Raw genomic sequence first — 11,661 nt, forward strand, 5'->3', positions numbered from 1 at the left:
TGTTATTTTAATAATTAGATAAATATTTCATTATGCTATTTATAAGTAGATTATATAACACTTTTTGTACTTATAAAGTAGTGTTATGATACACTTTATAATAACACACTTTCTGCATTATAGAAAATAGTTTGCATAACATAATTTTATGTTTATAAACCAGTGTTATTGTAAAAGATACAATAACACATTGTTTGTATTATTCTAATATTTGGATAAGCTTGAATTATTATTATATAAACCTGTACATTATAATTATTTTTTATTTCTTTAATTCAATCCCGCTTCATTTAATATACTTAAGACACCCTTAACATTGTACAAATATATTTTTGAGTACCAATTATACTGTTCATAACACATATAACTACATAATTGTGTCAAAATACATTCAAGATTATCTAAAAAACAATCCAAAAGTCTTAAGATATTCAAAACTGCCTAATTAACATAAACAAAACATTCTCATAATAGTCAACAAAATAGTCTTAAGCAGTTACATATTCAAAAGTAAAGGTAGGAATTCATGATTTTCCAAATGTCAGCACATCAAAGCCTTCCAAATAAGATTTTCTTTTGCACTTCACTGGTTGAATCTGGTAAATAAAACATGAAAGAAAAACTAATGAGGTCATGAAATATCATATCATTCATCTAAAACAGTCAATAATATCATGACACATAACCAAAATTACAATAATTGAGTTTGAATAATAAACAAGTTGTTATATTACACACATTACTACAACTATCTATACTCAAGTGACCTTAGAACTTTAATTAAATGGTGCATAATATTAATTCAAATTGGCCCCGTTATCATTTTGTCTTTCTCATCTTCCCTATCAAATCAATCAAATAATACTATCATAATCTTGGATTGCATATCGGTTAGTGTTGAACAAGCATTTATATAATCAAATAACCAAATAAATACCTCTTGGAATAACCTTTCGAGAAGGCCATGCAATTGGTGAACCAATAGCTTATCATATAGTAAGCATCGCATAGTTAGGACGAATTATCTATCACACCCCAGGCGAGATATCTATCGATATAATAAAACCAATTCAAGCAAACATAATTTATTTGTAAGAAGATAATACATAATTCTAGATAAAATCTGACATCATTTCCCATATAAAGGTTACTTAACCATCTATCAATACTAAGTAAAAAAATTCAAACAACACACAATAAGTTTTCTTCTTTATATCACCGCAACACTCAAACAAATTTTCCAGAACTTACTTCTCTAAGACACACAAATTTTCAACCTTCTGTTATCACCGCAGCACACAATTTTAATCTTAGAACCTACTGCTCTATGAATGAATGTTTAAGACATTCAAACTCCTCTAACATTTGTATGATATTAATAAAAGAGTTAAGAGAACATACTTCCGTACCTCTTGCAATTAATAATCAAGTTAATTAACTTTGCAATGCTCCTTGCCAATTCGATCCACAACCTAAAGAATATAATCAATACCTAAAAAATTAATACAAAATTAAAATTAAATGATACAATAAGTAAAAAAATTCTTTTATATATTAAATTTTGGGTATATATGGTTATCATATTATTAATTTTTCTCTCAATATATATTTTGTAAGAATATAGTCCATGGTCATATTCTGCATTGTTCATATATGGCTTATAAATATAAAAGCTGCTTAGTGGCCAGAGTTTAGAAACTTTTCCAAGCCAAACATTTATCAAAGTTAGAATTATATAACAAAAGACTTAACAAAGTTAACCTTGCTTGTCATAACAGAAATATCTAACGTAACTACTTTCTCTTACAATATAGCTTTATAAACATTTCTCGCTCTCTCTCTCTCGCTCTTCTTGTTTATAAGATCAATGGCTCAATGTTGCATATTAAAGATTGGAAAAGACAAAAAAAATATATGAGTAGTCTCGATCAGGGAGTACATTACAGCAGTAAAAGTAATAACATGGACTCAAATGTTGAAGAAATAATTCTTTAATAATTGATATGATCATGAGTAACCTCTGTCAAATTTTGAAGTTCTTGTTTCTGGAAGATAAATGCAAAATAAAATCGAAACTTAACAAAATAGAACAGAGTTTTTGTTTAATTTTTACTGCTCATTTGGATAAAACCATTGTGTAACTTAATATTTCCCATGGCTTTTTTTTTAAAAAAAAAAAAACTTTTTGTAAAAAACTATTGAAAATAATCTTCTTCTCAAAGAGATTTATGTACTAAAAATGATTTTGTAAACAGGTTTCAGCCCATAGATGCCAAATGAATTTTGATATTCTGGCATATAACAAACATATTGTTCAATAGAAGAAGATTAACAAGCAAAATGGACAAGTCAAAAAGGACATAATCACAGTTGACTTTCAAACCGGATAGTAATGCATCCATAATGTTAACTGAGGTAAGCCTATAAAAAATTATGAAACTTCCTTTTCTTACACTTTTGTAGAGATTGTGTGGTTGTATAAAATGATTAAATCTAGTATGTATGCATTTTATAGTGAAAGGGACAAAATAGTTAAAATTGTGGACCTACATCATTTATATATCCCATTGGAAGGGTTGTATTACATTTTCTCCACCGTGATACGGTACTAGTTTAACACAACATATGGGCATCAACCTAATTGACTTCAAATGGCTTAGCCTTAAACTTTAGTACCTTTTTTCTGATATAGGACAATGTCACTTTGATTTTAACTAACTATGGATATAGCTTGCATTGGTTATCAACAGCTAAAGTTAGCTTGAACAACTTTTCATAATCCTCCACTTGTAAACCATAATTTTGAGGCTCATCAACATATGGCTACAAAAGTTAAAATGAAATCTTCAATGATGTTATTTGACAGGATGAGATAATTAAAAAGGAAATGCATTATATGAAGAAGCAGTTTGGACTTGGGAGTAAGACTGCCTGAGCTCACAAAAATATTGGAGAGAAAAGTGAAAAGAAAAGAGAAAAATGAGTTGTTTGGTAGGAAGGAAAAGTGGAGGGAAAAGAAAAGTGAGGTGAAAAATATTGAGTAGGACCCACAGATTTTTTCCATTCCAAATTGGAAAGAAAAATGAAGAGATAAGTTTTACATAAACGAATAAAAGATATACTTTCATTTCTATCAGTCTACTTTTCTATCTCTGCTATATTTTCTCTCTCCCCTATTTTCTTTCCTCTGTACCAAACGTAATATACATGTCTACATGTACAGCGTGCACAAATCTTGTTTTCTCGCCAGTGGGCTCTACAAGATAGAACTGGCGCTCTAGCCCCAAACTGCAAGAGTGATGATAACTAAAGGACATAATAGACCATATATGTTGAAATATATTTTTTAAGGTTAATGAATGGCGAACTATAATTGTTTTTACATCATGAAACAAGGCACTATTAGAACCTAAAGATCCATCAACAAAAGATTTGACACCACCCAAGTATATCCATTTGCTTATGGACTTGCCAACTCTGTTAACAACATCTTGAGAGTGAAAATGACAACCTCATGTTTTTTACTGTCAAAACCATTACAGTCATTGAGGTTTATACATGACAGGAAAAAACATTAATTTACATGAGAATTTTTAATACATGCATGAAGTTAAATGTTACCTCGAGTCACAGTTCTCATAATTGTTCCGCCATCTGAATCTTTTGATGAATTATCAATCCCAACCAACTTTAGTGCCACTGAATTTGCCAAGCCCATATGACCATCAGTTCTTGGTAACCAAACCTGCACATTCAGTTCTTGAAACCATTTAAAGAAGCTCAGAACCAGATTTTCCAAGAATTCAAATATTTGCTGTGCAACAGATTACAATGTTGGAGACTCAGCTGGGTGGAACACTGGTGTTGATTACACTACTTGGGCTAAGGGCAAGACTTTCAAAGTTGGTGACACACTTGTGTTCAAGTATGTGGTTGGAGCTCACAATGTGATTGAAGTGAATAAGGGTGAGTTCAAAGGCTGCAAAGCGACTCAAGGCGTGCCTTTGACGAGTGGAAACGACAGTGTCGTTGAGGAGCTCTGGACCTAAATACTTTATTTGTGGTGTTGCTGGTCATTGTGATTTGGGTCAAAAACTCACTATTACTGTTTCTTAATTTACACAATATGTAACTGTAATTTTTTTGACATTAAGCATAATAATAATATGTGATTTTCTGTTTAAAAAAATGGCCGGGCTACCAATTATTTGATGTCATTGTCGAATCCAATGGTGCTTGTTCAACAATGACAATGGTTATGGAGGGACCTGTAGTGAGGGACTTCCTAAACTAAAGTGATAACTTAACACTGACTTAACTTAACTTACAAGGTCAAATCAGAGAACACAAACAAACAAAAAAAATCAATACATACTTACAGTAAAAAAAAAAAAAAAATAGAAACATAAGTAAGATAGTTGAGAACCACATTTTACAGTTATGTCATGTCTCATGTATTATTTATAGATACCTGACTAGATGAGCCAATTATAGTGATAGCTGAAGGTGTACTGTTGAGCTCATTTTCCAACCTCAATCTAATAATCAGTGGAACAATTTTTTCCACATACCAACATTTGTTATAGCAACATAATTTAAAACAAAATAAAATTAATAATTTGAGTAAATTAGTAAAAATATAAACAATGAAGCAGATCTTTCTTTTCTTTTTCCATTTTCTTTCTCTCCGCCAATTCTTTTGCATCCCTCTAATTTTTATCATGAAGCAATTTTACTAGAATTGCATTAATTGCAGAATATAAAAAGCAAAATACAAAAGACATATGACATTATATGACTAATACAATTTAAAGAAGTATACATATATACTAAAATGATCAGCTCCCATCATTTTTTATGACTTTGCAGTAAAAAATAAGCAGCTGAATTCAACTGGGGGTCAGAAACTCTGAACTTGGTAGATTAATTAGAGACCAAAATAAAACAAAACTATAGCTAGTGTGTTTTGCAAGTTAAGATTACTACAAATATGATGTTAGACAATGAAGCATAGTATAATAATAATCTTGGTTAATTATAAAATATCGTTGAAGATATGTTTATAAACTCAAATTTGTTACTAAAAGGGAAGCATCAATTCAGATATTTCAGGGACGAGCATCGAAAGAAAAAAGAAAAGGTTAAAAATACTATACTCCCCAAAATTTAGTTTGTAATCCAAAGTAAAATTATATATATATGCGCCTTTATTCATTAGTTATCAGCAACGGGCGAGCTGGTGAAGGAACCTTTGTTTGGGGATCAATTTGAATACTAAAAAGCTTGATGAAGTGCTATTTAATTAAAAGTGTTTTCTACCAGGAACAAATCACAAGTATATTCCCAAAATATATGATATTCAAATATATATATAAATAATGAAAATAGAATAAAAAAATATTTGGTTACCTCACTGGACCGAGAAGCAGAGATGGACTGAGCTGAGCGATGACGATGGAGGAAGAGAGTCATCAGATCTTCCCTGTTGAGAAACTCGATGGTGGACCAATCAACAGTCGTGCAGAAGCTGAGCTGGGTTTTTAACGAGCTTGCATTCCCAAGGACAATGGCAGAAAGAATTTGAAACCCAAAACAGCGACCCGGAAAGATTTATGGATCGGTAGGGGATCGAAAGAAATTGAAGAAACGATGAGCAGTTCTTTGTAGCAGATTCAAGAGATGCCCAGTTGAGTTAACGGGATGAGGTGAGAGAGATGGAAAGGGTTGATCTCTTGTAAAGTTAGACCTGCGAAAATAAAAGTTAGAAATAATCTCATTCCCAGAAATTAATTAGCGGGCTTTTAGTGTGTGTTTGCCGCCCATATTTTTAACTCAATTATAATAATTTTCATTAATATTGTATTCATGTATTATATAATATCATTTCCTCTCAACAATGGCCTAGATAGATTGCTGTAAATACGGGCCGGGCTTTTGAGCACGGCACGAAACCGGCACGAGCCTGGGAGGCACGAGCACGACACGGCACGAAAAAATATGGGCTTGGGCTAGGCATGGCACGAAAAAATATGGGCTTAGGCCAGGCACGGCACGGCACGACAAGCCCGAAAGCACGAACAAACTAGCCCGAAAGCACGACACGATAAAAAACCCGATATTTTGACATTAATAATCATAATAAATTTTTATTTGTCAATAATTAATAAATTAAAATTATAACATATGTCTTATTTTTTTCAATGTTTATATTTTTATAATTATATTAATTTATTTTAAGATTTGTTAGTTAAATTTTTAGCATTTATTAGTAGGTATTAAAATTCTAATAATTATCTTTGATATAATTTTGTGTAAAATATTGTTAAAAAGTATATAAAAATATCTAAAATTATAATTTAAACAAATAAATGTATTTGGTTTGGTGGAAAGTCCATTGTTGGTTAAAGAGGAGGTGGAGGGTTCAATTCTCCATCCTCACATTTTTTAGCACAAAAAAAGTGGGCCCAAATTTGGGCCCGAATATAGAAAGTGGGCCGGGCCGAATAAGGAAAGTGGGCTAGCCCGACAGGGCACGAGCACGGCACGACATGGGCGGGGGCCATGGGCCGTGCTGGGCCTACTCTTTCAAAAATGGGCCGACATGAGCACGGCACGAATTGAATATGGGCCGGGCCCGGCCCGGCCCGAATTTACCGGAGGCACGAAAAATGTGGACCGGGCCGGGCCGGGCGGCCCACATTTACAGCTCTAGATAGATACCATGCATGAATAAGCAACAAGTTTTGTTATTCTATTGATATGAATCATGATTTTTTAAATACCTTTTAGTAGAGGTTTATTATTGTATTAATATAATATATATACATACATATAGATATATGGTATGTCATTAAAAGAATTTTTTTAAATACCTTGGTGATGGTAGGCCGCCATTTTGTGAGTGACCTTATGCAAAGTGATGCAGCAAAGGCAAGTCTTTTCAGCTGAGTAGCATCATAGGCCACTCCCAGCTTTGGATCAATCAGTTTTCAATTTCTCCTTGTTTCAATATTAGTTTGGCCTGTTCAATTTATAATTAACAATTATTAAATTCAGTTCAATTACATATTCTAAAATATTTTGTTACCAAGACAAAGCAAAGTCTAACACCAAGAGAAAACTCTAATATTAGACATTTACCAAAACAATACGGCAAATTAGTAATAGAATAAATCAAGTGGAAACTTTTTTATTGTATAATCATTAGGAAAAAAAAAAGACTTTATTTCATTACCAGTGTGTAAGCTCTGGTGAGAATCATCAACTGGCTTCCTGCCTGAAATGATTTCTAATAGAAAAACTCCAAAGGCAAACACATCTGTTTTCTCATCCACAATTCCATGAATATAGTACTCAGGAGCTAAGTGCCTGTATAAACAATGTTAACATTTCATTTAATCCTTTAATTGTACCAAAAAAACAACTTTTAAAAAAATGTCAGATAAAGTGTTCTCTTTTGGTACCCAAATGTCCCTTCTATAAGAGCAATTGAATGATGAGTCCATTGAGATGGAAGCCAGTTTGCTAGTCCAAAATCAGACATTTGAAAATACATAGAAGATACAACAAAATTAACATAAGGGTGGGTATATATGATAATGATAATGAAATTGATAAGAAAGAAGAAGAAGAAGAAGAATATACAAAATTTACCAGTGGTTCAAACTCTGTAGTCGAAAGAATGTTGGATGACTTAATGTCTCTATGGATTATCCTTCTCTGACAGCCATTGTGCAAATAATGGAGGCCTCTGGCTGTACCAATGGCTATGTTATACCTTGTTTTCCAATCCATAGGTGTCAAATTCTCACCGAAACACAAAAAATTCCCCATTAAAATCTCAAAAGACTGACAAAAGAAAGAAAACCCAGAAAGATGAGAGAACCCAAAAAATCTAGTGTGTTAAGTTTTACCATGGAGAAGAGAAGCAACAGAGCCTATGGAAGAGAATTGGAAAATGAGGTAAAGACCACTGTCAATACAACAGCCAAGGAGTGATAACACGTTTCTATGGTGGACATGGCCAATGGTTCCAATCTCAGTCAAAAACTCTTTCTCTTTTCTCTCATCCGAAGCTGTTTTCGTGAGCCTTTTCATAGCTATTTCGTCTCCATTTCTCAAAACTCCTTTATATACCTATGCGTAGCCTCCTTTTCCGACCAAATTATCTGATACCCACATCACAAAACACCATTATAATCCAAAAGAACAGAAACAAAATGGCAAGAAGAAGAAGAAGAAAAAGAAGAAACTAACCTGAGTTGAAACCATCGGTGGCCTCGGAGATTTCTTCAAAAGAGAAGGATTTCCAAATGGGTCTCTGAAAAGACTCAGTTCCTACAACTCCAACACAGTCTTCTTCACCATTAGGGTTTGGAGATTTCTTCTCTACTGCTGCTTCTTCGCCACTGCCATGTTTGTTGAGCTCTACCTAATTAGAATCTAGATGTAAGAGAAAATGAACGTGATAAAGACGAGAAAAGCTATCAGAGGGAGAGTGATTTAGGCGAGATAGAGGAGAACACGAGAGAGAGAAGTAGAAAAAAAATAAAGATATATGTTTTCAATTTCCCTTTAAATAAATTCACTGACCTGCCAATTTTACACTATAGCGCATTTTATGTCCCTTTTTTTAACTAGCTTTTATAATACTTTTTCAATAGTCTTATAACCATGTGTTGTGAAAAGTGGTTTTTCTTGTAGTGCACTAACTCTCCAGTAGGCAATAACGTACTAAACCCCCCAGAAAACAAATCACAAGGTCTACACAACCCATCTACAATCCTACTAGCAACAATGGAGTGCGTAGCACCCGAATAAATAAGAACAGTGTAAAGGTTCTAGCACTAGAAAGTTGACCTATGACCAATGAGGGACTAGTCTCGTGTTAGGTTCATTTTAGGTTTGTTTTAGAGATTGTTTTATGTTATGTTTTTAGTTATTTAGGATTGTTTAGCGCATATTTATGCTTGTTTTCTTCTTGTGTTCAGGTTTTAATGGTCAAGTACATAATATGTAGTGAAATGAGAAGAAACATGTTAAATATGATAAATAAGATGGATTTTGTGTTGATTTTGGAGTTTCAAGACATTATGTGTGGAAAACACTACATTGAAGATGCTCAACACACGTCGTTTATGCTCTATAACGCAAGTTTGAGACTTGAAGCCGCATTTTGACCATGGTTTATTCACTTTCTGGAAACACTTCTATAAATAGAAGTTGTATATATTTCTCTTAGCTTTCCGTAGCGTTTTGAATCATTCAATTCGGAGTTATATCGAAGGCGTTATGATCAAAATATGATGAGCTGACGCTGCAGGCTGTTCGAAACGAGTTTCCGTTCTATTCTAGAAGTAGCGCCCCAACGCTATCAAGAACTGAAAGGTAGCACCCCAGTGCTATATAAAGGGCACTATAGCGCTAGTGAACAAAATTTTAGGCGTTTTGGCTCTAACTTTAGCGCTGCAATGCTCAAAACACAGCGATACAGTGCTGTATACGCGTTTTGCAGATTTTAAACCACTTTTTGAAGGGCAAAATGGTCTATTCACTTGGGAATCTTGGAAGACTATTTAAGGAACATTTTTCTGCAATTTTTGGAGGAGTCTCAGTTTTTAAAAACCCTAGATTAGAAGAGGCTGCTGTAATTAGTTTTCTGTTTTCATCTTAATTCTTTAGGTTGATTTTATGAACAATTATTTACAGTTTATTTCCATCATGTTATTTATGAACTAATTTCTTTTATCTAGGAATTAATATAGTCACTGGGATTTCTATTTAATTTTATTATGATTTTCTATTGATACTTCTTTTCTATTCTAATCTATATGATGTTTAATTAATGCTAGTAAATACTTGATCACTATTTACTTGATTTAATGGTTTTGATTCAAAATTCCAAAGAGGAGAATTGAATATGCTATCATTGTATAGACATAGGTTGCATATTGGACGAAAGTACCTGTATGACTTGTGTAGTAATTAGGTTTCCATGTTTAATGCCTTTTATATGTTCAAGTTTATCACAAAAATGTAAAAAACCTGCATATAGATTGAGATCTTATATCTTGAAAAAGAATAGGAATTGAGTATATTAACATGCTATTAGAATAGAAAGAAGAGATTTAGAATTGATTATTAAAATTAATAGAATGAACAGTTGATGAAATTAATTCCTAGGATTTTTATTATTGATTTTTAATTAGTTGATTCATTGTTTTGTTTCCAGTTCTTTAAATTTTGTTCATAGTTTATAGTATTCCTTTTACTTTTAATTATTCAATTAAGTTTTAATTCACCAAATAGAATTTGAAAATCAATTAGTGGTATTTGGAAATTAGTCCTCATGGGATCGACACTATTTATCATATATTACTTGATTCGACCACGTATACTTGCGTGTACAGATTTTTCAGATCACCACGGCCTCTGTCTGGGTCAAGGTGAACAACTAAGCTAGCGTCAGGCTGTCCACCTTCTTCGGCTCCTCCTTTCTGGCTATCGGGCAATCTTTCTTCAGGTGCCCCGTACTACCACAACCAAAACAAGACTTTGCCCGACATTCCCCAACATGGCGCCTCTTGCACCTAGGACACTCTGGGAATGCCCTCCATGTCTCATCGCCACCCTGGCGGCCCATTTGTATACCCCGTGGTCTCCTATCTGGCCCTGGAATTGAAAATGTGTCTGGGGTCTTCCTTTTCGGATCACTGGGGCCTCCGCCCCTACCAAAACCTGGAAATGGAGGTCCTGGCCTCCTAAGATCCCTTATGGCTACATTATCATGCCAGATCTTGTTCTCAGCGCTCTCAGCTGTAAGCCCCTTCTCCACAGCCTGTGCATAGGTAGTCATTCCCTGCACAATAGTAATGCGAACATCCCGAGCTATCATAGGTTGTAGCCCCTGTAGAAATCTCTCTCTTCTGGTCCCATCAGTGGGCACCATATCCCCATCAAACTTTGCCAGTTTGTCGAACTTTATAGCATAATCGGTCACTGACATATTACCCTGAAGTAACCTGCTGAACTCCTCAACCTTCGCAGCTTTAACTGCGTCATTGTAGTATTTCTTGTTGAACAAAGTTCTGAATTCTTCCCACTCCATTGTGGTAATTGCTCTAGTCTGGGATACCACTTCCCACCATATTCGACCATCCTCCCGAAATATATAAGTGGCACAGGCCACTCTCTCGTTTGCACCTACCCTCATAAAGTCCAGGATAGTGGTTATCATAGTCATCCATTGCTCAGCCTTCAGTGGATAAGAACTACCCTCGAAAACTGGAGGGTGTTGCTTCCTGAATCTCACATATAGGGGTTCCCACCTATCTACCCCTGTCTGGGGCTGTACAACTACCGATAACTCAGTTTGTACCACCGCTGGTACCGTGGCCTGTAATACTGCTAGTACTGCGGCCTGTAGGTTCCCTGTTGGAACCTGTTGCTGTCTCAGGAGGCGTAACTCTTCTTCCTGCCTCTCTAACCTGGCTTGCATGCCAGCAAGCACTTGTTGCAAGCTCTTAAGAGCTGGCAGTGGGGCCATGGCCCTGAACATTCCCTTCACTGGCTTGTAACTCTTGGCTAGCCAGCCTCTCTGACCTTCGTGGATTCATTCTGACACTTTATCCACCCTACAAAGATTAAATTGGCCATTAGGTA

General features: G+C 34.4%; 1 protein-coding gene and 1 pseudogene across 10 annotated transcripts; both read right to left on the bottom strand.

The window, feature by feature from the left end:
• Positions 1 to 329: 329 nt before the first annotated feature.
• LOC133798596 (protein LONG AFTER FAR-RED 3-like) lies at positions 330 to 5,815 on the bottom strand. Of its 10 annotated transcripts, none has more exons than XR_009875960.1 (6): positions 5,410 to 5,815; positions 4,472 to 4,538; positions 3,622 to 3,745; positions 1,410 to 1,492; positions 938 to 1,048; positions 330 to 596 (listed from the first exon to the last, which is right to left on the bottom strand). XR_009875960.1 is itself a non-coding variant. In XM_062236977.1 (3 exons), the coding sequence occupies exons 1-3, from the start codon at positions 5,470 to 5,472 to the stop codon at positions 550 to 552; spliced, it is 234 nt and encodes a 77-aa protein (XP_062092961.1). In that variant the 5' UTR covers positions 5,473 to 5,813; the 3' UTR covers positions 330 to 549. The 10 variants fall into 10 exon arrangements, 1 of the variants encoding a protein (XP_062092961.1); XR_009875957.1 differs by having other exon boundaries at positions 1,410 to 1,472; positions 5,410 to 5,812; XR_009875961.1 differs by lacking the exon at positions 938 to 1,048 and having other exon boundaries at positions 1,402 to 1,492; positions 5,410 to 5,814.
• Positions 5,816 to 6,764: 949 nt separating this feature from the next.
• On the bottom strand, positions 6,765 to 11,005 carry LOC133796213 (receptor-like cytosolic serine/threonine-protein kinase RBK2; annotated as a pseudogene).
• Between the last annotated feature and the right edge of the window lie 656 nt (positions 11,006 to 11,661).

The sequence above is a fragment of the Humulus lupulus genome, chromosome 8, assembly GCF_963169125.1.
Source record: "Humulus lupulus chromosome 8, drHumLupu1.1, whole genome shotgun sequence".
Taxonomy (NCBI): domain Eukaryota; kingdom Viridiplantae; phylum Streptophyta; class Magnoliopsida; order Rosales; family Cannabaceae; genus Humulus; species Humulus lupulus.